Source organism: Rhinichthys klamathensis, unplaced genomic scaffold, assembly GCF_029890125.1.
Source record: "Rhinichthys klamathensis goyatoka isolate OS25496 unplaced genomic scaffold, OSU_Roscu_1.1 h1tg000275l_1, whole genome shotgun sequence".
Lineage (NCBI taxonomy): Eukaryota > Metazoa > Chordata > Actinopteri > Cypriniformes > Leuciscidae > Rhinichthys > Rhinichthys klamathensis.
In genome coordinates this window covers 1,247,075-1,274,920 of record NW_026606794.1, presented here as the reverse complement: position 1 = coordinate 1,274,920, position 27,846 = coordinate 1,247,075, and the positions used below count along the sequence as shown (strand labels likewise).

At 39.7% G+C, this 27,846-nt stretch overlaps 1 protein-coding gene across 2 annotated transcripts in view; it reads right to left on the bottom strand.

Annotated features, from left to right (window-relative positions):
* Positions 1 to 1,112: 1,112 nt before the first annotated feature.
* exoc6b (exocyst complex component 6B) overlaps positions 1,113 to 27,846 on the bottom strand; it is a 99,054-nt gene continuing 72,320 nt past the window's right edge. For both annotated transcript variants that reach the window (XM_056268699.1, XM_056268700.1), the window contains 3 exons: positions 27,027 to 27,100; positions 5,167 to 5,279; positions 1,113 to 1,730 (listed from right to left, as the gene is read on the bottom strand). In XM_056268699.1, coding sequence (XP_056124674.1) covers positions 1,604 to 1,730; positions 5,167 to 5,279; positions 27,027 to 27,100 — 314 coding nt within the window. In that variant the 3' untranslated portion in view covers positions 1,113 to 1,603. The remainder of the gene's footprint in view (positions 1,731 to 5,166; positions 5,280 to 27,026; positions 27,101 to 27,846) is intronic.

Sequence of the window (27,846 nt, the reverse complement as noted above, 5' to 3'; positions counted from 1 at the left end):
GCACATCCATTCCCTGGTCACACGTCCAAGGCCAGGTGCTGTGCGGAAAACACATGAATCAAATATTGGCATGTAAAAAAAATAAAATAAAAAAAGTCAAGGCACAGACAAGAAGAGCTGAATCCAGAAAACTGCTTACGGCGCTTGTTCTGTCCCTAAAACCGAAGAACTCCCTTTATAGTTTAATCATTTTGCATCTACTGTAAGGGACAGGCTTCAAACATACATCTTTTGTGCCAGTAGAAATTTAAAGGAAAGAAAAAGAAAACTCCCGTTAAACAAAAACAAACAAAACAATCCCTAAGTTCATTTTGAAGAGAGGATATAATATTGCACCCTCATTCCTATCAGGGAAAATATCAAAGTTATGGCAAGACGACACCGTTTAAATACAAAGAGCCATTTAATATTAGTTTTAATGTACAGCGGTGTACATAAACTCATGACCGTCTAAATGTGCTGACATTAGCCTGCTCTTGTATAATGTCTTTATCTCTAAGACATTAGGTTCCAGGCCTTACACATCTTCAGTCAGTTCTCGCATTTGCAATCAATGAATACAAGAAACTTAAGCCTCTGTTCTGCACATTGGAAGACCAATCAAAAACAATTTAACCTTAATCTGGTCATTTTTGTGACAATAGTAAACTAATTGTTTCCAAAGCTGCCACACAACTGTCATTCTTTAAGGTATTAAAATATAATCTACGTCTTGGCTGTAACAGACTAAAGCTGGAGTATTGTCTAGTATACAATTACTATGCATTAAATATTTAACAAGGGCAGTAACTGGATTCCCTGTATTGAGAACGCCCCAAAAAAAATTCCCTCATTATGATCTGCACTCACATGAACCCTTGACCCATCTGTGAGAATATTCATTTATCTTCTCACAGATATTAAAGGGATAGTTCACCCAAAATGAAAATTCTGTCATCAATCATTCACCATCATGCTGTTCCAAACCTGTGTGAAGATTGTTGGTAAACAAACAGTTTTGATTCCCATGGGGGGGGGGGGGGGGGGCGTACTGAGACATTTCTCAAAGTATCTTCTTTTGTGTTCCACAAAAGAAAGTAAGTCATACAGGTTTGTAACATAATAATGACTATCCCTTGACAAATTATGACAGCAATGTTCAAGCATAGTTAGTGTTTCAATTTCCTTTAACTTTGCAGCAATAAAAGTAATATCCACACTACAGTGCAACTGTAGTTGTCAAATTCAAAAATAAGATAAATAATACTTTAGATCTGTTGTAAAGGCAATTCAAATTGTGAGACAGGAAGTTAGTGTGACAAAAGAACAATACAAGATAATAAAACGCAACAAAAAACAGTTTTAAAGAACAAAATGTGATTTGGTGTCCTTAATGTGTTCAGTTAGTACACAGGAAGACATGGACACCATATCACACAGGCACGGGATGGTTTAGCAGGTGCACCTTTCAGAGAGGAGCATTAATATGTGTATGTGTCAGTCCAAGTGTCTTTGTGTTAAAAGAACAATATACCCAACTAATGGAGATGTGCAAGCGTAGTCTACACGCTCTGATGGTGGCAAATCATCAGGACGTGGGCCGTCTGCTGATGCGTTGGCTTTCTCAGGCTTGGTTGGTGGCGATGAGATTTTTCAGCTGTTTGACAACAGTGTCTATAAGCTTCTGCTTGTCCCGTTCGTTTTTACGGAACTGAGCGAACATGTTGTTCTTGCGGCTGGTGTCCTTCATCCTGCACACAATGAATGAAGCATATCAGATCATTAGATTACAAAAACAGAAAAAAGGAAGATTTTTTTCCACTTTGATAGTTTAGACTTTTATGTACTGTATCCTCAGTGTGAAATGCTCATAAATGAGAACAAAGGGAGGGCGAACAGAGAATGAAAAGTAGGATGGCTTCACTACAACATAACCTTTCCAAATTCGTCATTCATATGAAAACTAGCCAAGGAATATGATGAGACAGGGTGGCCACTTAAACTCAAATGTAATGTTGGTCACAGGGTGCTGTACCACTAAAGAGCTCAAGGAAGGACACAGACTTTAACTGAGACTACCATTGTGTGGTCAAGAAAGACATTCCAAATGGTGCTGCCATGCAGGAACCTTGGAGCAGACTTGCATGGAGGTTCTAATGATCCTGCTCACTTTCCTGCCGCTTGTGCCAAACGCTCATTCTCAGTAGCCTGGAGATCACTGAGCCAATGCATGCACATTCCTCTCATTCGCAACCAGCCAAACCGTGGCAGAGCTAGGCATCAGAGTTTGACAAAATACTGAAGTGACCCATCATCATTAAGTCATTAACAAAAAAAACACATTCTTTTATTCTGCATAGTCTGTAGTACTCGGCTTTTAAAGAAGGCATATCATGAAAAACAGGATTTTCCTTGCTCGTTTGATACTGAAAAAAAAGAAGCAAATCATCAATGAAAACAAAATGTACTGTAAACAGACATCATTACTGTTCAAAAGATTATTTTTATGCTTTTAAAAGTCTCTTATGCTAACCAAGGCTGCATTCATTTGATCAGTCAACTGTAATATTGTCCATTTAAAAAAGCTGTTCTCTATTTTAATACATTTTAAAATGTAATTTATTCCTGTGATGGCAAAGCTGAATTTTCAGCAGCCATTACTTCAGTCTTCAGTCACGATCCGATTCCAAAACGATTATTTTTATTTTTATTAATTAATTAATTAGTTTACCGACTTCTTTATTTCATTTAATTACATTTGTAATATTGTGAAAGAAAGAGTCACTCTGTTACAGAAGCAATTTCATGATCACCACCAGCCACAAATCCAATCGCTCTTTTTCTATCAACTCATCCTGCGAGTCTTATTCACTAAAAGTTATTAGGCAAGATAGCCATCACCACGGATACATGACTGTATTGCCATAGTGTGCATCACTGCTTTTTTGCAGAGAGCCGCCTCTGATTACCATGGTGATAAGAATCACCACCGCCTAGTGAGGAATGCTTGCTTTGTTGAGCATGAGAGTTTGTGACTCGCTTCTGGAGTTCAACAAACAAGTGAAGATGGAGGCGGACAGAGTATTAGAGTAGTGATTCTCAACTGGTTTTGCTTCAGGCTAGGATTTTACACTGGAGATTAGCTATCGACCTGGCCAAAAAGCAAAATAGTTTATTGTAAACTATAATTATTAAAACGACAGACTGCTCTCGGTTGCCGATAACTCATTGCACAAAACATTGTAGTCGGCACAAACCATGTTCATTCTAACTGCAACTGAACCTTTATTTTCTTCTACCTTGTGTAATTGTGCTCCATGTTTTTGAAGAACCATGTGGATAGCTGCTATGGAGAACTAGAACTTTTGAAATTGACATTCACAACAGCCTATTCATTTTCATATTTAAAAATGTAGTAAAAACTATTTAAATTGCAACATGCAACTTTTAAATTGCATTTTTATTAAGCATTTACAAAACCATATCCAGGTAGAAACCATATTTGTGTTGCTCTAAAGTTAAAGTCCTTTTTTTTTTTTAGCATTTTTCTGACCCCATCAGAACAGCCTGTAGCACATTTCTGGGTCATAACCAGTGCTCGAAGTGAGGGATTTGGGATTTGTGGTTTTTGATGTCACTTTGAATTATAGAATTGGCAAATTGCAGATTAAACATATGCCTATCTAGATAATTAACCTAATATAGGATTTGTCTATATTCTAAACTAATATTAATGAATGTGACAATATATTTAATGTTTTTTTTTTATTAGTTTAGCACAAATTAGTTTAGTGCATTTCTATATTATATTTTTCCTCTTCTGGATGTACAAAAATGGGACATTTAACCAGTACAATATATTGCCCATCCCTGCAATGAGGTGATACACAACCACATCACTGCTTCCCTGACTTCACTTCCTCAGTTCAGATGCTTCCTCCACTTACAAACAATCATGATTTTATTGGATGAGGTTTTTTAAACAAACTAAAACTCATATTCTTATATTTAATCTTCATTTCCCCTCTCTAAGTAACTAAAAAGCCTTTTCTTTTTAAGTACACTCCAATAAAGCAAAACTTTTCTCTTCAACAAACAGGTTGTGCTCTGATTCCACACAGAAACAGACACACACACAGACACAAACAGAGACACACACACACAATTCGTGCTTAGTAGTGTGCTTACTCTTGCCAGGCTAAATAATACAGATCACTTTCACTGAGAAAGAGGGGCAAGAGGGTAAAGCTGAGGTAAGTGCAGCTCAAATGGGATCAGGCGGATCCACTGCTGTTTTATATCACAGATACAAGAGGACAGACAGAGGAGGGAAGGAGAGAAGGAAAGAAACCGAGAGCGACAGAAGAAAGCTGAAGTGATCGAAGTCACAAGTCTAGCAAACATACACACACACACAACATTGAGGAATGCATACATTCTGCAAACATGTACTGAGTTTTAATAAAACACATGCAAACACTAACATTAACACTCACTCCTGTACATAACGTACAGCAAAATCATAAAGTGAACCAAACCCTGCAAACATACACTGATTACACACTGATCATGTAAGTGATTATAAAAAAACTTGTAAGTAATGTCCAGGTCGTATTTTACCCCAAAATTAAAAGAAACAAAACAAAACATATTTAATGTATTATCATTATTGTTATGTGTGTGGTTCAGGTATTCCCTACGTTATGGGGAAAATGCCCTCACAAAGATGGCAATATCTGAAGTCCTTATGGGCACATTTTTTGGTCCCCATGAGGAAAACCGCTTATACTAAGTGATGTTTTTTGAAAATCTTGGGTAAGTCATGGGTAGGTTTAGGGTTTGGGGATAGAATATACTGTACAGTTTATACAGTACAAATCATTGTGCCTATGCAATGTCCCCACAAAACACAAAAACCAATTTATTTTCTTTATGTAAAATATTGTTTCCTATTCTTATTTTGGGAGGTAAAATGTAACCTGGAAATTTCATGAAAATCACCAATGTAAGGGCACATCAACAAAATGCAGAATACTTACGATCGAGAAATCCTACTCATGAGTAACACATAAGATAATGAGAGGAAGAGAAAAAAACCTGTTTGCATCTGATCAGATGTCTTAAAGTAAGTGCATGTGGTTTGATGAGCGAGAGATGAGAGGAGAAAGAGATCAGTGTGAGACTCACTTCTCTAGGAGGGCCAGAGCCGTGTGAGGATTGACTCGCAGGTACTTGCAGGTGGGTCGGCCGTAGTCAGCCAGATACGTGGACCAGTCCCACTGAGTGAAGAGATCCAGTAACTAAAACCAGGATGGTGGTGGTGCGGGAAAGACGAGACAAAGAGAGATCATTAAAGTTCATTAAACACCATCACTGGCCCTTGTTAGATCAGGCCAGTTCACTTCTCCCAATGTTACATAAGTGAGCAGGGCTTCTTAAATGAGATTATAGAGGAGACACAGGGGAAAGCAACATGACAAAGCAGGGGATTAGAGGAGAATGGAGAGAGGTTAAAGAGAGAACAGCCATTTACACTCTTTCACCCTGAATGCAGGGCTCTTTCTGACCCGGACCTGACCTGATAATGGGCCGGTAATGACCCGCGATTGACCGGGCCAGCTACTGACCTTGCTGGAGCCTGGCCAAAAATGCACCCCTCAGCACTGGCTCAATAAACAACAGAGCACATTCCTCCCTCCCAAACAAACCCACTCGCACAAACACACACACACACATTTAGACGCAGATTCAGTGCTGGGAATGCACACAAACATGTCATCAAAACTTGCCAACAGAAAGAAAAAAAGCAAATGAATACACAACAACCTCTGTATTCAACCGTAAACACACATAAAGGACACATGAAACCCTATATGCCTATGTGTGCATAAGGAAAAAGCATCCAGGACAGCAAGAAATATCTTTAAGTATGTTAAATGCACTGTTATTGAGCCACAGCAGGTTTTTATGAAGTCGAGCAACAGTCTTAATCTGTCTTTCCAAGTAAGTATACAATGAATATTTATTAAATAAATGTCAGATGTGTGCACAAAGCTGAGGCCAAATGAAGTTTTGAATAAAGTGTATACATGCTGGATGAAGCCACGCTATAAATGCAATATCAAGTTCCGCTAAGGTGTCGAGCAAAATCTCAACGGCAAAAAAGGACCATTGTCTATTGTCAGAAGTGTAGCGGTATATAAAGCACAATTCATACGGAATTCTCTTTCAAACCAAACAACTTTCAGTTGGGTCAATCTGCGTGACCAACTTGAACCCATAGCGCAATCTGCATGGAGAATTCACGATTGTGTGGATTACAAATGACTGAATTTCGCCGGCAAAAATTCGGTGAACAACAGTAAATGTGACCGCAGCTTTATTTCGACTTTTCAACAACAAAAAAAGAAGAAAAGAAAAGACCGGCAGTCAGACTAAACCATTTACATGAGCAAGTATTGTTTTAGTCCAACTGGAATCAAAATTTTAATAAACAACAAATTCAACCGCCTGTATTTTCAAACAAAACTTCTCATGAAACAATGCCCACACACACACACACCCTGTGCGATGGCAGATAAGCACCTGTGTGAGATAAGTGATTTTTGGATTTGCATTCATATCTTATCTTGTTTTTTCCTTTCTCTTCTCTTCTTCCCGCTAGCATGGTCTATACAGACCCACCAAGGGAGGAAGGCTGAGGAGAAGAGAGAGGGAAATAGAGGCCAGGTTTTGCCGCTGTCATTTGTAATCTGAATGCACTTGCATTCCACATAGCGCTAGCTAGTGTGTCAAACTCGTCCATGACCTGGGTTTCACCTTTCCGCTCTGCCTCTCCGCTCTGCCTTCACCTCCCAATGAACTTCCACTCGGTCTCTCTCTTTGACCTCTGCGTGACCCCCGACAGTGTTATCGGCCCCTGTCTGAACAAACAGAGGGCCACGCTAGAGAGGAGCTGGGGCATGGGGGCGTGCGGGCGCTGGATTATCACTTCCTCTCATTCTTCTAAAAGAAAGAATGATGGAGAGAAAGGGAGCGAAAAAAGAAAACATGACGTTGCACATTGATGTGTTGCTCTCGTTTCCCCTCACAGCCTCAGCGTCACCCCTCGTTCACACTATCTCTCTCCTCTCTGGGCCGTTTGGATAAGGGCTTATAACAGTTATTCCGACCGTCGTACTTGTTTGTTTGGAACGCAGCAGGAATAACTATTCTCGTTAATAGCCTGGGGGTGTTGGGAATTGACTGCCGTGTTTTTCTTTTCTCCCCTTAGACTTGTTGCACTTTCTGGCAGTGTTCTGGAAAAACAAGGTTTGATTTGCCACTTTACCCGTGCAATAAATCAAAAAATGCTCTGGTGGGGAGTTTTGTTATGTAATGATCTAGTTACCTATGCCCTAGTAACCTAGTAGCCATCTACAAACGGCTTGTGAATTACCAGCCTATAGAATATAATTATTCATTATGACTTCATGAAGTCGATGCGAATGAGCTGCTATGTAAAACTAAGATGAAAGGATAACGTTCTTAACCTCCAAGTCGGTTAGTTTTGTGTTCTCTAGTCACTAATGCTGAATTGTTTTTTTTTTTCCTCTTTGTGCCATCACTGCCACTATTAGTTCATCCATGCCTTCTCCTCGCACTCCTTTTCTCGTTAGTTCTCCTCTCACCTCTGGCTGCCCTCTGGCTCTCAGTGTTGTTTAGTGCATTCTGGAACTGGCCGTCAGCCCCAGAGGCTCATGCAGGCCAAAGTCAGTTGAGCTTAAGCCTGAATAATGATAACATTGATGATAACCAGCATAGAAAAGAGAGATCAGCCTAGTAAAGAAAGAAATAACAACAACCCCACTTTGCTAAAACAAACTAGTAGGGAGGAAGAGAGAAAAAGAGGCCAAAGTATCTATAGTTAAATATACAGATTGCCTGACCTATATTCAAAAATGCCTATGCAGTTATCTGGTAGAGTACAGCTTCGAGCTGCATGTTAATAAAAATGTCTTCTAAACATGGGATGAATCACAATGGGCTGGTATGCGAGTTGTGATTTGAACCGCAGCAAATAAGGCTCAAGTGACCGTCATAAATGTGAACGACGAGCAAATCCGATACAGATACAGCAGCAGTAAAACTCCTCTGGGAGCAAATATGAACATGAGAGATCCAGAACACCTTTAAGCGCTCAGTGTTTTCTATGATGTAGTCAGTAAGATGAAGATGAACAAAAGTCTTATGGGTTTGGAATGACATGAGAGTGAGTACATAATGACAATTTTCAATTTTGGGTAAAGTAAAAAGTGATAAATTAAACATTCAAAAAGTTTGGATCAGAGCAGATTGTTTGGGTCTATGGTTAATAAAAATACTGGTGGAAAATCAGATGGTGGGCTGCTAACTTCATGGAATGACTAACGATTATGATCCCTAATCATCCTGTCCACCCCTAATCAATCAAGCGGGTGGTTTTGAACTCAACCCTTAAGGTGCCAAGTTAACATGCATTCTGATCCTCATATTACCATCACCACTTATGATTATTTCTAGAAGTTTCTGTGAGAAATCTGTTAACGTTAATGAGAAAAGTCAGGTCTTATCTTGACATTAACCTGCACATGTAACCGACAGAGAGGTCTGAATCAAAAACACTTAGCTCAGCTATCCATGGCTCTGGATCATGTGAATGTAGAGAGAAGAGCGGAAAGAAAAAAAGGGAAGGAGGAGCAACTAAAACATCATTCAACATCAGTCAAAGTCCAGTGGGAGGAAAATGATAAGCAGTATCGGAGTACTGAAAAAAGGAAAAGTGGCTCCCTGTTTCTCAAGCCATATTTCAGTCCACATAGCAGTAGCACTCAAGGTCAGAGGTTATCCATAGAGGTTATCCTGGCTTAGACTCCATCTACACTAAAGTGTCCAGCAAACAGTAAGCATGAGACACTCAAACACAAATCTCAGTGTATGCAAACAAACATGCTCTTAACTTCAGGGAAACGTCATGTCAATCAGAATAGATTAACAACGTTGAACGTATGCTTTCTCTGTCTGTGAAAAAAAAAAAACTTTAAAATGACAAAGTCCTAGAGGCACCAGTGCTGGGAATGACAGCAACTGTCAATCAAAACGAGAGAAGGTGGAGAAGAGGAATAAGAGACAAGAAAGACAAAAAGAAAATAAATGGGTCCATAATGGAAAAAAGATGATGTGGAGGGGGAAGAGAAATATGATGGAGAGGGAAAGGAAGAGGAGGCAGCAGAGGGAGAGCAAGAGAAGAAGAGACTCCCTCTTCTTCTCCTGCTCTCCCTTTGCTGCCTCAGATTGTTGTGCAGGTCTCAAACGAGTCAAAACGAGGGAATCAAAATAAAGGAAGGAAAAACATGTTCAGCACTTTACAATAACTCATCTTTAGTTAATACAGGTATATAGCTAACAATGACAGAAAACACTTTTATAGCATTTATTAACCTAGGCCAATATTAAAGTTGCAATGTAACAGAAGTAGCAACAGATCTTTTCTTCCTTTTGTGACGTTCACCCAAGTTATCGAAAAGAAGAAAGAACAGGGTGGGGACTGTTGTATGTGAATTGAACTTTCAGTTGACTGTAAGAAAGGGGTGGGGTATGAGCTGACTAAATGATCGGATTAGTCAAGCATGTCACCAGAGAGAAGTTTGTTGTTTGACTGGAAGATCCAGTTTGGATTAAAAATAACTAGGTATTAGTCATTGTAATTTTATATCTAATGCATTAACTAATGATAACAAATGAATAAGAATCAGAATGAGCTTAATTGCCAAGTATGTACCTTTCAGTACACATGAGGAATTTGTCTTGGTGACAGAAGCTTCCACAGCACAGACAAAATGACAGCGACAAGACTAAGATAATACAAATATAAAAATACACAATATACAAAATCAACAAACAATATATGTGTATGTACAGTGAACAATAGACAGTATGAAATCTTAAGTGTTACAGAGACATGCAAGTAACAATCCTAACACAATTCTGAAGGAATAAATCAATCAAAAATAGTTTTGACGGAGAATAAATGATGACAGAATTTTTCATTTCTGGATGAACTATCATTATGAAATTTTGCTGCTATATGATCATGTTAACAAAATAAAATGGCAGGGACATAAGTCTTTAAACAGAGTGTACCAAAAAGAGGCAGTAATGACCTGTACCCATCAGAGTACTCCAGAGTGAGTCGGACATAGTGATGCTCATTCAAATAGAATTCACCCTGCACTGAACTCTGAAGAGAGTAAAATCAGAGTGAGTGTAAAAATGAACAATGACCACTTACCATTGGTCTGCTCTGCTAGGATGCTGTGCTCCCTTCTGCTGGTGGGTCTGTGCCACAACTGAGTGGCTCATTTAATTACATTAGTAGAAGCAGAGACCTAAATGATTAAGACTGGCCAGAAGTCTCAAGAGGGCTTCAGAGGATCTCAGCAGAGCAGAAGCTCCAGCCCGAAGTATTCTGACAGCCGTAACTTGATTAAAAAGGGTACAAACATTGCTGTAACAGGCCGCAGGACACAGAGTTCATGAGATTCATTTTCCACCTTTTCAACTCAATGACAATACTTAATTGATACAGAGATTCTCTTGCTGGGTGTGTATAGTACAAGTCACTACAGGGAACTGCTAATCTCTAACTGCAAAGTGAAAATTTACCGAGGGAACTCTAAGCATGTCCGAAAAGCTTGAGGGAGGTTGGGGTCAGAGGGTGGTCAAGATGGAGATGGTTGCGGTGGCCGACACACTGCCTCTAAGCTGAACCCCACTCGGGTCATTGTTCTGTTATCAGCCCTGTTCGCTCCGTTTGCAAGCCACATCAGGGACAAGCAAAAACAGCCCTTTTCCTGAGGCCACAACGTCTAAGGAGCCATAGTCTGGGGAGGACTTGGCCTCAAACTTACCTTCCTGTCCTCTTCAGACCAGGAAGAGTTATCTCGGGGGTTATGGTGTGGTGAAGCGGTCATAGAGACCTGAGGAAAGTGGCTAAATCCAACAGAATGCAAAACTGTCCCATTTCTGAAACATTTAACGATTTCAAAAGGCTGGGTAAGAAAACCTTATTAAAACCTGGTTCATTGAAATCTCAGATGACAGAAAAATCAGATGACAAACTGTGACTGAGGTATTATAAAAAGTTAACCAAAAGTATAAAAATGAACGTAAAAAGATGAAAAATGTTATTACATAAAATAATAAGTCTTTGGGTCACAGAACAGATGATTTGGCACGTCCTTCTGTATACTTTCTGTGACCTTCTGGTTGACTTGTTTTGACACCTATTTTAATAGTTACGACTGTAATTAATGGGCGTTTGACCGTTTACGTTAGCTTAGGGGAAGAGGTGGCCTCACTTTCAACTTCCTGTCCATTCAGAAAAGAGATTTATTGCCAGGTCAATATGACAACAAAACAGTCACAAGCCCTTTCAGTCTAATCCAGAAGAGATCAACTAAGAATGAGTGGTAACAAATAAATTAGCAGTATCTATGTGCGAACAATAACATTTTGCATTTGGAGGATGAGCTCATTTTCACTGTCATTTCTCCACACAACCCATTTTAAAGGAGTCGCTGGTGGTAATGAATAACTGTTAGACTGAAGAACTTGGCACTGGCCTGGGGAAGACATGACCTCCCTTTTACCTTCCGGTCTATTCTGACATGGTTAGTTATTGCTTGGGAAGAAGTGTGACAGAATGGTCAGAGCTGAGCCAGTAGCAAGCATCTAAAAGAGTCTGCAATGTGCAAAGAGAGCTAAAAGGAGCACAGAACAGAAAAAAGTATGATATTGGAATATTTACCAGAGAAGGTTTTAAAATGTTTAAATACATGTGGTCAGAATTATGTTCTATGCCTGATCTAAGCATGTTATCCAATTACTCTTATAGACAACAGTTATTCAGAGGAAAATGATGAAATAGTACACAATTATAGATTTGTGCCTTCACACATCACATATGTAACAGGCCACAATGAAGCACAAAAGTTTATATATGTAGGCCTACATAAACTCATAACATATGTATATGTATATGTGTATATAATATATATATAAAAATAAAAGTTTATATATACATTTATGTTCAAGATTTTGGGGTCAATACTTAAAACAATTAACACTTTTATTCAGCAAATATGCATTAAATTGATCAATAAAGACTTACTGTTTACATTTTTTTTTACATTTTTTTTTTTACAAAAGATTTACATTTTAATAGCTGTTCTTCTGAACTTTCTATTCATCAAATAATCCTGAAAAAATGTATTACGGTTTCCAAAAAAGTTAAGCAGCACAACTGTTTGCAACATTGATAATAATAAGAAATGTTTCTTGAGGACTGAATTAACACATTATAATGATTTCTGAAGGATAATGTAACACAAAAGATGTTAACACAAAAGTAATGACTGCTGAAAATTCAGCTTTGCCACCACAGGAATAAATTATATATTTTTAAATATATTAAACAGGTATTTTAGGTATTGCTGTTTTTACTGTACTTAACAAATAAATGCAGCCTTCGTGAGAATAAGAGACTTTCAAAAATCCCCCAAACAGTTCAGTTCTTCATCAGGAATTGTCCTGTTCAACACAATAAAAAATATATTTTTTCTCTATGGAGAAAATATGGGGTTTTTACTTCCGGAAAATTAATGTTCCGCTCTATTCCTAAATGTGGTAAAAAGAAGATGAAATTAAGTGGAATATTCAAATATGAAAATTAAATTCAAAACAACTTTATTAACAACATGACACACACAGTGTCTTTTGTTAAAAGCAGTTTCCAGAAATCATATTTATGCCGAGGGTGTCTCATCGTTCATATTTATAAGAAAAGAGCCTTTTTACGGCTTACAGGAAATGGACAAAATATCAAAACTACTCTTACAGCTGCTGTATGCAAATGAAGATGGAATGTGGATCTGTGTGCGCGTGTTGTGCTGACAGACAATAAACCAGCATTACAGAACTCCTACCCCTTTCATAGGGCATGAATAAGGATATAATCTGATAAAAGGTTTTTTGGTGATGCCGTGATGCTGTCTCTATGGACGTGAACTCTGATAGCCCTCATGATCAAGGTCAAAGAGAGGCTACAGACTGAATACTGCTTACTCATGATCACCACAGCATAAAGACAAACAGATAAACAGCTGCCAAAGAAAGTGAAAGAGAGAGAGAGAGAGAGAGAGAAACAAAACAAAATTAAACTAAGGGTCAGGTTGATGCTTGTTATCCCAGCGGAATTTACCAAATCCTATTTACCTTACTAAATGGCAAACAAATTGGCATTTGTAAATGGCCTACAACACATTGTGCTTTCCGGTAAAAAGGTGATGAGGGTTGAGATGGAGGTTGCTAAAGAGGCAAGACCGGTAAATCAACCTTTCTGTCAAGCCTTTAAGTAGAAGGAGGAGGAGAATGAAAAAATAAGCTAAGAAAAATAGAGAAAAAAGAAACGGGGGGGTGGGAAGAGAGAAAAAAAACGAGTAAAAGGGAAAAAAATACCAGTCTCTTTTCTGTACCCCCGTTACCCAGGCTCTCCCGTGAGGGCATAGCCCCTGGCGCGGGGCTGATCTAAAATGGTACAGGGTAAGCGGCTCAGACTTTGGATCCTGCCTGACTCCCTGACTGGACCAAAGCCAAGGTTACCAGAGGGTCAGCTCCCCCTCTCTCTGTCCCGATTCCAGCGTGTATAACATGCATAACACAGAGACTTGCTGCTTTACCATACAAACCCTCCTCGACCTGCCAATCCTAACTGAGCCTGTGAGAGACGGAGAGGGAAAAAGAGCGAGACAGATAGCACGTCAGGCTTATCGTCCGCTGGCTCCGAGGGAATGCAAGCAGGGTCGCCCGGAGGCCACTCGACTGGCCCACCCCCTACTCGCTCACTCTCCCTCGGACGGAAAGACAGGCGGAAGGCTGGAGAAAGTGATTACACCTGGTCTAGTTCTGGCTGTTAACTAGAGGAAGGTCAGCCAGCGTGCGCCAGGGCCAGAATGAGTTCACTGTCCAAAACGTCACATTCATGTATCTTCCCACTCGCTCCCCCATTCTCTTTCCTCATCACTTAGAGTTGTCAGCTGTGTGCTCTACAAAATACAATGGGTGAAGTTTGCAGCAAACGTGCATAAAAACATTAAAATGACTACGCACGACAATGTTGCTGAGTAGTATTATGTATATGAAAGTAGTGTTAAAATATTATGATTCTATTTTCCAGAAAAGCACGGCTTTCGTTCAGTAGATCAAATATGTATAAGTGTTCCATCATGGGATGACATTAAAAATCTTTGTTTCTTGAGATGTTAATCATGCGCAAGTCGCGATGGATAAAAGCATCTGAAAAAAAAAAAAATTAAAAAGAAATTACAAAAAACTAAAGCATAATCTATACACAAAATATATAGTTTTTAAAAATCAATCACCATTATATTCTAAGAAAACCAAACAAGACAAGCAACCTATTTTAATGCCTCTATTTTAATACTATGTTGATCAGGGTTGAGTAAAATTCAGAAGTTAAAGGGACAATGTGTACTTTTTAGGTATTTTATTATCTAAAACCAATATTTTTATTCATAAATATGTCCTCAATGGTGTACAAATACCTCCGCCAATTATCTGATTTATCCTCGTAAACGAAGAATTTATTATCTTTATATACATGGGACGGGTAGGTCCACGGAGGCTTCCATGTAGTTCCGTCATCTTGAAAAATTATAATAGCAGAGAGGGACAAAAAGTACTAGGCCAACGCGTTTCCACAGCGCGTTTTCGTTCAGAGCCAGTGTCATGCTACTAGTATGTACGCTACGTCAGCGTCACGTCCTAGTATGGCCACAGTTACGTCACGTAACTGAAAGCAGCAGAAACGGAGGAGCAGAGCAGTGAGAGGTGCTTGTCACTGCCCCGGCAAGTTTCACAGTCAGTAATTCATACTGTAACATTCGTTTGTTCGTTGTGTCAAGTTGCAGTTTATTTGAAATAACAAACCTGTTCACCCGAAGGAACACTCGACGAAGTGCTATTAGAAGACATCCTGTCATAGCTTTTTGGTACATAACGGCTACCGTAGATACAACACGCATTTGAAAAAGCTAGGCGCTGGAGAGAGCACAATTGGTTTGAATGCAAAATACAAATTCACCGCTAGATGGGAGAAATTCCTACACATTGTCCCTTTAAGAATTCAAAGAAATTCAACACAGGTAATTAATTCAGGGAAATATAGAAACTGAATAGAACATTTTATAGATGGCATTTCAAACGTCCATACATCCATCGAAAAAAACACACAACTTCTGAAGCAGGGAAGCTGCAGGGAACCACCAATCCTTAAGCTGTTGCTCCTTAACACAGTGGGCCCTATCTTGCACCCAGCGCACGATCTGAAACGCAAGTGTCAAAGCGCAAAGCGCAAGTGACTTTGTGGGCGGATCCCGGCGCTGTTGCTATTTTCCCGGCGGGATAAATGCCTCTTGCGCCTGGCGCAAATCTAAAAGAGGTTGGTCTGAAGTAGCTTCATTATTCATAGGTGTGGTTTGGGCGTAACGTGGAATAAACCAATCAGAGCGTCATCTCACATTCCCTTTAAGAGCAGGTGCGCATGTTGCATGGCGGATTGCTATTATAACGGCGGATTCACCAGGCGCGCGTCAGGAGCGGTTCACAGCCGAGGAGACCGACGTTCTTGTCAGGACCGTGAAAGACAGAGAAGTGACGTTGTATTGCGTGTTTTGCGTGCACCTGTAAACTATGGCATAAACCCTCATGCAAACACCCTCAGACGGCACTGTTTATTGACTGTCTGAAGTAGAATGCATGCAGAAATAACAAGAAATTCAACGTTCAAATCAGACTTATCTATCTATCTATCTATCTATCTATCTATCTATCTATCTATCTATCTATCTATCTATCTATCTATCTATCTATCTATCTATCTATCTATCTATCTATCCATCTATCTATCTATCGTGGGTGGGTTTCTCCCATCCCCATACAAATCAGCGTCGGTTAAACAGGCGTGGGAGGAAAAAAAACTAAATTTTCATGGACACCACAATGATTTCCCTCATGTGTTAATATTTTTCCTTGTTATAATGTATGATTTGCAAAAATAAAAACTGCTGCATCTGTGTTGATGAGATAATCAAAGTGTATGCGCGTTGTGCACCCGCTACATTATGGCCAAGCATGCGCGCTTAAAATAGCATAATGAACAACGCGCAACGCGCCACTGACTTTAGACTAGGTTTTTTCTGGTCAGTGGCGCAATTGTTTTATAGAACAGCAAAATAGCATGAGGGAAAGTTTGCGCCGGAACACGCCTCCTCTTTGCGCTGAACCGCCCCGGGGAGCGCAAGTGTATTTCTTAGTTAACCGACGTGCGTCTGTGGAGGGAAAAGTCCGCTTTGCGCGGGTGCAAAATAGGAATGATACATGCGTCAGTGTACAAAGTCATTTGCGCCGAGTGCAAGATAGAGCCCAGTGTCACAATAACAATCAATAATATATATATTTTTTTTAAATCATCAATAAAAACAAACATCTACCTGTCCTATATCCTATACCTGTCTCTTTATCCTATAACCCTGATATTGTGTTTGTTCTCCAATTTACCTCCAGACCAGCACTGTGACACTAATTATGAGTATTCTTCTTTCTTTGTGTTGCATCTTTTCCTCTCTCCCAAGAACATAGGTTTTGGTAATCAAAGGCCACACCAGAATGTCAAGCTGTACTAAAATCCACAGAACAAGAAAATGTAATTTAAAATTAAATACAGCGTGACAAGCAGAATATATAAATAAGCTTTTAAACAAAGGAACATAAGGCACAAGAACGTTAAATCCATCCAAACTGACAAAAAAAGTGCTCCTAGAGTGTAAGTTACCAGAACCAAGGGTCAGAACTGAGGGAAAACCACAAATATGTGGGTCCCATAAATGACCCCTATATCAGCACACACACACACACACAGACAAAAACATTCTATTCTACACATTTGAAAAGTGGAGGAGCTCCAGTCCAGCAGCTGGACAACGGGAAGCCCTATTTTGAACTGGAGCGGTTTCCAAGCATTTTTAGAAAAAGTTTAACTTAAAGGGATAGTTCACACAAAAATGGAAATCCTGTAATTTACTCACTCTCATGTTGTTCCAAACATGGAACACAGTAGAAGATACTTCACCTGTTTATGTCCGTATTATGAAAGTCAATGGGGTCCAAAACATTTATGTTCCTAAAAAGACAAACGTACTATGAAACTAATCCACACGACTCAACTGGTATATTCTTTTGAAGCAACACGATCATTTGGCATTCTAATATAGATCTATCTAAGACTATGGAATAACACAAGACTCTTGTATTGTTTTGAATGGGGAAAAGTGCAACGTTCAATATGGCGGAATAAGTCCTGCCTTCTAAATAAGAGCCAATCGCCGATTGGTAAAGTCATCACGTCACTGCAGCTGCAGTGTTCCTATAGAAACAGTCAGACGCGCACTTCCACTGCGCATGAGCTTGATCCAGCCTGAAAAATTTTGTTTTCTGTCATGATTCGAGCGGTTAGAAACAAAATTGATGAGATTTCAGATTTCATTGGTGATTTCAAATATGAAATTTAATCGTAAGCTTGGTGAACAGTTTTGGAGAATTTGATGTTTCCTCATTCAAAGAGATAGGAGCTGCACTTGCATACCCGAGAGGAGTTTCAAAGATGGTCGCTGAGTGAAATGCCTAGTCTTAAAGGGACTAAAAAGTCTTTATTTACTCTTAGATTGAATAAAGGCATTGATCAATGCACACAACACAATCAAATATGGCAACAAAAACTTCAACTGATGTCAAATCTCAATGGTTCTTGCACATCACGAGGCCAAACATATTGACATTTGTGTTGCCATATTTGATGTAGCCTGCATATGCATGTGTGGATTAATTTTTGGTTTTGATTTGAAAGTAAATAAAGGCTTAAATTCTGATTTGTTCATCATACAAAGTGATCATGTAACTTCAGATACACCAGTTGTATGGATTCATTTCACAGTACCTTGATGTCCTATTTGGACCTTCAAACAATCTGGATCCTGTTGACTTCCATAATATGCCAAAACATATCTTCTTTTGTGTTCCACAGAAGAAGAAAAATCATACAGGTTTGGAATGATGTAGGTAAGGGAATGATGATATAACTTTCATTTTAGGATGAACTATCCTTTTTAAGGATTCGAGAGAGAAAGAAAGAAAAGGGTAAGCTGGAGAAGCAAGGATCAGTTGACAGTTTGTGTTCATGCTGTAGTGAGAGAGAAGATCCATTCAGCCCTATGAGGATGGCACTGATATGCGACCCTGCCGCAAAGAGAGATGTCAACCCCCTGCTCGGAGAATATCTGCTCCCTCACTGACTCCATACAAGCAGGGCAGCTCATCCGTCTGACCCCTGGAGACCTATGACAGCGCCTCAAACAGGCCTTTCACTGACACACACCAGCACACCATTGAGAAAGAGCAGGGGGGATGGATTTAAGCGTGACACACTCACTGGGCATTGAGAGGAAGCAAATGGGGGACGATTAAACTGTGACACCTGTCACTGGCTTGTTTAGGGAGACTATGGAGAAATGGTCTGGAGAGCACTGCCTGTGTCGTTTCCTTTTCTTTCTCCTTCCTACATTTCCACTCCTTCTCATTCATTTTCACATATTTTCCATAAGCAAAGGCAGGAAAATCTGGGAGAGCTGGTTTGCTTGTACAATCGAGATTCTGTAGCAGTCTTGGTTCTTTTAAACTTTCTATCTCTCCCTAAAGGAACCACAAAAAAGCGGATCTGTGGGAGGCTGTAGTTGAACAGGGTTAGGAGAAGAGCACGGCCCATATGGTTTCATCCTCAATCTCTCTTCTTTCCTGCGCACCTTCACTGCCTGACCTCAGCTACTGAACCAGGCAGGTTAAGGTTCAGGGAGACTGTGGTTGACAGAGAGGCTCCATTAAAAACACAAACACACACTCCGGTTCATCCTACTGACATCGCTAAAAGAGAATGTGGGACAAAGGTGGTCTTAAACTCACCTATCCTCCAAAGGTGGAAAATAACCTTACAGATCAGATGATCATTGAACTGCCAGTGGATGACAAGAAACTGACTGGAATTCTAAAATAGAATGTCCTTAAGGAACAAATGATTTTTTTTTTTTCTTAATTGTTTGTGGAGACAGGGTAGGGAATTTGGATTTGCATCATCCACATGAGCACCATGGCTTAATGTGTCTTTCAGAGCTCAAAATATAAGGAACATCTAAAAGAAAAGTTCACCCAAAAAAAGAAAAAGGTTCTGTTGTCATTTACTCACCCTTATGTTGTTCTAAACCTGTATGACTTTCTTCTCTGGAACACAAAATAAGATATATTTATATATATTTTTAAATTTTGTTGTCTATATAATGGGTCCAATATTGCTATTTTTCATTTTTGGGTGAACTATCTCTCTAAATACAAAAACGTATGCAACCAGAACAGTGTTGACTGTAGTGATAGATGTATAAGAGAAGAAGGTGGCATAACAGCGGCAATCCCACAGAGAGCAGATGGACATTTTACTGCAGTGATTCACTCTCCCAAAGGCATATGCTTGACAGGGAAATACCAAACAGCAATTTTGGAAACGGCTGGAAATCCCACATCTAGATAGAGTTCGGTTTCAATTTCCAAAGTAACTTTTATATGCACCATATTCTCACTCATCTCTTAGTCAGAATTTCCACTTTTTCAATAATGACCACATTGTGTCTCGTCATTAATCAATGTTTAATGGTAGTTTGCTTTCGTTTTGACTTTTCAAAGTGCTTAGCCTTTCAGTTTTACACAAATAGAAACTGTTAATAGAAAGTGATGTCATGTATAGATCCATTTCCCCCCAAAGCCTGCATGTTTGCACATGTTCAGCAACTGTCTGAAACAAATGATACATTAATACTGCAAGTGTTCCTTGCATGGGACACTCCCGTTAGTCATTTCTCTGAACCGGTGAACTTCCTCCTATACCACAAACAATATGAAGATTAATTATAGTGTCACAAATCAGAAAAAAATGACAAGAGTTAATAAAAAAAACTAATAATAAACTACAATAGGGTACATCCACTACTGTTCAAAAGCTTTGGGTCAGAATGATTTATTTTGTTAATTACTCAATTAATTAATATTATTCTGCAAGTTTGCATTTAATTGATCAAAAGTGACAGTAAATACGTTCACATTGTTCCAAGAAAATACAGTTCTATTGAACTTTCTAATCATCAAAGAATCCTTTAAAAAAAATTGATCAGTTTCCACAAAAATATTAAACAACTGTTTTCAACATTTATAACAATAAGAAATGTTTCTTGAGCACCAAATCAGCACATTAGAGTGATTTGTAAAGGATCATGCGACACTGAAGACTGGAGTAATGGCATCTAAAAACTCAACCATGTCATCACAGGAATAAATTACATTACATTAAAATATATTAGTTACTTAAAAATTATAATAATATTTCACAATATTAGTGTTTTTACCGACCCAAAACTTCTCAAGTGATTCTATAATTGGAGATACATTAACATTTTGTATTAGAGATACATTTTCAGCTATATAAGACACTTTTTACAGTAAATATTATATTGTATAAATATATATATGGTACACTATGTAACGTTTGGCACTCTAGAGGTTAATAAACAAAACTGCATGCACCTTGCAGAAGAACGTTGTAGCCGGAGCTACTTCTTTCTGTTTATGTACTTGTATACTGGGTTACTCTGCAGCGGTCGGCGTCCTGCTCTGTCTAAAAATAGTCCGAATATAGGCATACCGTAGTGATTCAGGATAAACCAAAAACGTGGTTTGGAAGATGGATTTGTTATATAAATAAAAAAAATGTAAAAAAAAAAAAAAAAACAGTGTACCTTTAAAGAAAACAATGTATACCATCAAATCGCCTACACATTGAAGTTTGAGAGGAACAAAATATCTCATTTTGTTACAAGAAGTCTTTATAACTGAAGGAACATTCTCCAGATTCCCTGACTCTCTAGAGAAGGTTGCTGACTGAGATTTGGGAGCAAGCAGCAAATTTTCTTAAACCGCAGTGAACTCCTTTCAGGGTGGAGGGGGTGGTGGTGTTCAAATTTCTGGCTCGCCAACATGTCCCCGCCTTGCACCCTGTTGCCGGAACAACATTCTTTCACTATGGGTCACTAGCGGACTCTGAGTTTGTTTAGCGATTACCAAACACACACATAAAAATATAAAGGAATATAAACAGACTCCAAAATAACCCTGAGAGTATTAAATCATCAGATGGTGCCAGAACATTATACGGATTACATTTCAATCATTTGTTTCTGTGCAAGCAGCAAACCACACTTAAACCAACATAACCAACTTTGACAGCAGAACAGAGTTATCACAATCACAAGAGAAAAAGTGATGTCAGAGACAAAGAAATAGAGGTAAAAGAAATCCGACACAGCTATAGTTGGCTAGCTAGAATCGTATGGACACCAAGAAGGTGCCCATAGGGTTCAGAAGGATGCAAGCATAAGCCTCTAGTGGTGTCACTGGTGTTAGGCTTTCACCACCAAGGACTAAGAGAAAGGAATGGAAGGGGTTAGAGAGGGGAAATGCATTTTACATTGAATCCTTTTAACAACGTTCCAGGAATACTAGGATAATGCCTGTGGACAGGCCACAGGAATGCTTAGCAGCCTCATGGTTCCTAAATTCACGGGACCAGGAAAAAGTATCCCCGCCCCCTCTGCACTTCTATGCAGTGCCCCAGAATGAATCATAAAGTGTGGGTAGGAGAGACAACACAGCAGGGGATGTAAATAATGTCTCTCATACCTTCAACCATCACCCTCTATGACACACATGGATATGGAGCTAAAAGAGTCTCAAAGATAAATGCACACACTACATTCATACATGCACACACATGATTCATAAATACACACACAGGATACACAAATGCGCACAAAATTCACAAACGCACACACAAAATTTAAAAAGCACAGAAGATTCACGAACGCATACAAAGTTCAGAAATGCACACAAAATTCAGAAATGCACACACAATTCAGAAATGCAAACAAAATGTACAAATGCACACAAGATTCAGAAATGCACAGGACAAGTTTCACAAATGTATTTCTGATGCGCACACAACTATATGTTGATTTACAAACTGCTTGCGGTCTGTGAGCTTCACGGCATTTGTGTGAATTTTGAGACTCCCCTGACTTGGCTCGACACACAAATGCCTTTTTTTTAAACAGGAAATGATCTGCAACAACCAATCAGATATCTCCCTTGTTTTAGCCAATCACAAGAACGCACCCTCGTGGGGGATTGTTTACTTATACGCCAATCACATGAACGCGCTCATACAGCGCTATGTGCATAGAGACCATAGACTGTAAAAGAGACAGAGCGTATTTAGGCCACGCCCCCACCAGGGGGGGAAAACAATCCAACTGTCTCCATTGACTTTTGCATTGCGAAAGGCAGCCTCCTTGTCATTTATGAAATTTCTGAATTGTGTGTGTATTTATGAATTTTGTGTGCATTTATGAATTTTGTATGCCTTTGTGAATCTTCTGTGCTTTATGAATCATGTGTGTGCATGTATGAATCCTGTGTGTGCATATGTGAATGTAGTGTGTACATTTATCTTTATTGAGACTCTTTTAGCTCCATACATGGAGGCTTTTATGCACCTGTACCAGAGCACCACATTACTTTGAGCCCTGCAGGTTTGTGCACCAATCATAACTGAAATGAGAATGGCTTTTAAAAATTCAGATTCAGTAAGTGAATTTATAATAAATATGAATGCAAAAATCACAACTTTGAATGTAAAATAGAATCAAAATGAACTGAAATTCAAAACAATTTTTACTTGAAAAGCATTTTTAAAGGCAATATTTGAATGTTAGCACGACAAAGTCTTGTTTGAAAGATTTGTAAAAACAAAAATAAATAAATCAGACAGACAGATAAAGACAGACAAAAACCATATGCAGTTAACAATCAAATTAGTCAAACTAGCCAAACTCTACTTAGACCACCCCTTCATACACTAAAAACAGTTCCGCCATCAGGGCCTCCACATTAACCAAAGCCTGGCTGCAGGCTCTTTCCACCCCCACCCCTTAAAACTCAGAGGAATTTGGGAAGGCAGAAGATCCAGCGCAAGGGTTGAGGCATGCGGCAGCCCCGAGAACGTGCACTGCTGGGGGGCCAGCTTCGCCACAGAGGCCAGCAGGCCTCCCACACCAAGGCCAGCCAAGGGTTCCCATCACCACAAACCTTCCCTAATCTGCTAATATAAGACTCCTAAATATAGAACTGCAGCATGGAGTATACCATTTATAATAATGTCTCCTTCTGATTTTATCTGTTGCCTTTTTCTTGGAAAATCTTGGAAAACCTGCTAAAAAGACTGGAAGGCAAGTCAAACACAGGAAGGTTTTATCTATCTTTAGTAGGGTATTTTCTTTCACCTCTATATTCTTCACATTTTGAAATGTCAAATTACAGGAAGGCCACTTAAACGCAGTGTTTGAGATTGACAATTGATTGTGTCTGAAGTCCAGTTCTTATGTCATATCTTACGTACATACATCATATCCATCCTATCCTTCGATGTCATCCTTCAAATGTTTTTGCTATATGTACAACATGACATCATGACTTTGCGTAAACATACACGCCACTTTCAATTCAAGTGGCGTGTTATCTATACGCATTTTGAGCTATCCGCGTGTATGTCCACGCCGAAATCTTTTGCGTGTATGTCTACGCCATTAAACGTCCGAGTGATTCCGCGTGTATGTGTACGCCGTTAAATGTCCGAGCGAAACGAAGCAAAATCTATATTCTACATCTGTGGAGCGATATTTCTTTTCCTAGGATGGTAGGAGAAGACTCATAAATGGTATTAACCCCAGTGACGGGTAGGTTTAGGGACGGGGTTGGGGTAGGTCATATATTTATATGTACATAATACAGTAATATAACGTTAAGTCAAAGGCGTTGATAAACACGCTGAAAAGCGATTATGCGTGTTGATAGCACGCCAAAAATGGAAATACGAATTGGCGTGTCATACATACGCCATTTCATGAGATCAGTCTGATATGTACATTCATTTTGCATATAACAGATGAACCCACTCTGAAAATTCAGCCATGACACCATAAAATTCCAGGTAGGCATTTTGGTTGAAGAATTGTAACTCTGCTTCATAACCAAACACAACCGTATTTCACACTCCAAACAGCAGTGTCAACCATATCTCCCTGCTATATGACTGTGGCTGAAGAGTAAAGATTAATGCAATAATGAATGCGAACGTCTGAGATTTAAGTCGTTCGTAACGTCATCCTCCATCCATCCTCTTATTCCTCTCTGTCTAAAGCACTTTGAAGCATAATTTGGATGTCCTTTTCTTTTTGTATTCTTGTCTTTTCAGATAGGAGAGTGAATCCAGGTTCCAGCCTCTCACCAAAACCCCTCCCAGAGCTTCCGGACCTTTTCGTTGTCTATCTCCAGAAGGATTGACCTGCAGCCCCATCCCAGGACCCGGGAGACCGGGACACAAACGGGCCCTTCAGGTTGATTTATCGGGCGTATTCAGGGCCAGGCACGCAGAGGGACAGAACAGTTCTGACGTCTCTGATCACCAGAACAACCCCTTTAAAAAGCCACCTCTTGAGAGAAGTATGCACCTCTACCGACTTCGGATGGTATTGAAATTATAATAACAATAACAGTATTAATAATGAAAGATATCTTTGTAGAGAGTCATGCATCATGACAGCTCAAAAGCAAAACATGACATTAAAAAAAACCAAAATGGCTATTTTGTTCATTCTTTTCTTCAGCATCCTCTTTTCTCCTCTCTTAAAAAAAAACAAAACAAAGCAAAACCACACAAGCGCCTTCATGGTGAAGTCAGGTTTAAAAAAAAAAAAAACTAAACTAAATGGAAAACAAGTGGCACTGCATCATGATGGCAGGCGGGACAAAACGGAATTGTTTTAGTGGAAGAAAGAGCTATCTGTCACTGTCTGTCAGCTCATTCATCCAGTACTCCCTGAGCATCCAGCCCATCTGTCATCCCCTCTCAGTCCCTGACACCCGCCCAGGTTGGCCACTTCGGCAACAAGGGAAGGGGTCCCAAATATGGACCCTTATAACCCCACTATTATTGTTTCCCTCTAGATCTCGGAATTGACAAACACGCATACGCTACATACTTCTTACCAGACGTTTTGTTTTACTTTCATTTGACGTGTCCCAAAAAAAACCCCAACTATTTATGTTTAATACAACTGATGCATGACCTGATACAATATATACATTTTGTCTTTTGAGGTTGAGGTTTTTGCCAACTTTATTTTATTTTTATTTTAGAAAATATATAATACAAAAAGATTGAATAGATATAATACAAATGGATTGAAATTGAACTTGCATCTACCACATGAGCATCACTTACTAGAGCTGGGGGAGAAAACTAATTCATCGATGCATTGTGATTCTTTCTTTAAAAATTGTGAATCAATTCCCAAAATGTAAGAATAGATTTAGCTTCAGTTAGATGTACAAACACTAACTCAATCGCTTAGCTGTTGTTTGCAGTATGCAAGACCTGCCACACAGGACTGTACATGAAAGCCACAATGTTGCAAAAGAACAACCTTCAACAAAGAATATTCCAAGCTTTTGTTTGTAGCTTTTTCATGCTGAATTTAAAGAGTCACTTAATATATGTTATATAATGTATAAGAAAATCAATTTCAATGGAGCTTCAACGGGCTCTACACGATCCCAGCCGAGGAATAAAGGTCTTGTCTAGCGAAATGATCAGTCATTTTCTAAAAATAAAATAAAACTGTATATACTTTTTAACCACAAATTCTCATCTTGCACTAGCTCAGCGATGCACGTCCACAACGTGGGTCTGTACTTCCGCCTACTTCACGCATGACCTTTCCAACATGACTACGTAATGAGTGAAGTCGTGGACATGCATCGCAGAGCTAGTACAAGACGAGCATTTGTGGTTAAAAAGTATAAAAAAAAAGAATAATAATAAAAAATTGAAAATCGCAGATCGTTTTGCTAGATAAGACCCTTATTCCTCAACTGGTATCGTGTAGAGCCTTTTAAAGCTGCATTGAAACTGCAATTTGGACCTTCAACCCGTTGGTCCCCGTTGAAGTCCACTATATGGAGAAAAATCTTGGAATGTTTTCCTTAAAAACCTTAAAACCTTTGAATTGTGAGGTGCTTACAAATAGTCTCAACATAGGTTACATGTCTGAACTTAAAGTATGCGTGTTAACTGCTAGGCTACGGCTCTGACAACATAATATTGAACGTTCAAATGAACTGCAGTAACAAAATCGATTCTGTGCATCCAAAGTACTATCAAAATGTCCTCTAAACAAAAACAATAGGGATAAAAGAATAATAACCTTGGAGTGTTGTCTTTCTGATTGAAAAATCACCTTGATGTTCTTCTCAGTGTGTTTCAGTTTTGGTTTTTCAAACCAGAGCAATGGCACAGGCCAACGTTTTCTATCAGCGGCTCCAGTTCCGCAATGTTCAAGTGTGCAGAGGTGCAAATAGGATAAGATGACTCCTAAAGAACCATCTAAAAAAATCTTACCTTAAACCAAACAATGGTAAATACAAACCACCCGAAGGTGAATATCAGACCGGGCCTTGAGACCAAAGATATGAATACAAACACACACAGACTCACACATTGGCGGAAACCTTCAAACAAAACTAAGGCTAGCGTGGAGGTTTAGGGGGTTGGGTTTGACAGTAGAGGGGAAAATAAGAGAAAGAAGGGGGGGGGGGGATGTTGAGGGGTAAACAGGGGAAAACAGAAGAAAGGGGAAAGAAGAATGAAAGAAAAGAAAAAGGAGTGGAAAAAAACAAAGACTTACTTGTCTCAAGTCGATGAAGGCGAGCAGCAGAGTGTCCCCCTGGAAGCCAGGCACCGGGCCGGCCCTGGCAAACCCTGTGGGAAAGAGAGACGGATAAAGAGAGCAGGGAATTCGCCATGGAGCGGGAGATTGGCAGACGGATGACAGCCGGGACAAGGGGAGGACAGGGGGAGGTTCAGTGGGGGCGGGGGAGGTGAAATGGAAGGGGGCTTTGAAGGTTTTGGGGGTGCTGGCAGAGGGGGTGGAGGGTTTGTTGGGTGGTTCAGAGCAGAGTCATGTCTCTCGGTCTGCCACCGGCTTTGTGCGGCCCATTCGGTGGAAAAAATCATCATCAAACTCTCATTAATTCTCCCCAACGTTGATCTGACAAGCCAGATAGAGGGGCTGTGTGGGGAGAGGGGGCAGCCTTTACCCCGTAACCTGAGGCCTGACGGCGATTCCCATGAGGCCGCTCTCCCAGACCAGTGGCGTGGTACTTAGCGAAGGGGCCGACAACACTTGTGAAAAGCCAATGGGCTGGGGGTGTGTGGGGAGTGCAAGAGTTGTAGAGGTTTCTGAGGGCCATTGGACCTTTCTGTGCCTTTGGACGGGAACCCGTAAACAAGCGGCTTCACCATTCTGAAAAACGGAACATTTGACATGCGGAGACAAAACAAGCCGGGGCCAGAAGAAATCCCTTTCACCTCGTGATGCTGCGTGCCTTTCTTGCCTCTCACGCAAATTACACGCCTGCCATCTTTATTTCTGACCCCCGCAAACGCTGAGCCAGCGACTGCTTACCCTCGCGCTTTTGTTGCTGCGTCTCAGCCCGAGACTATGT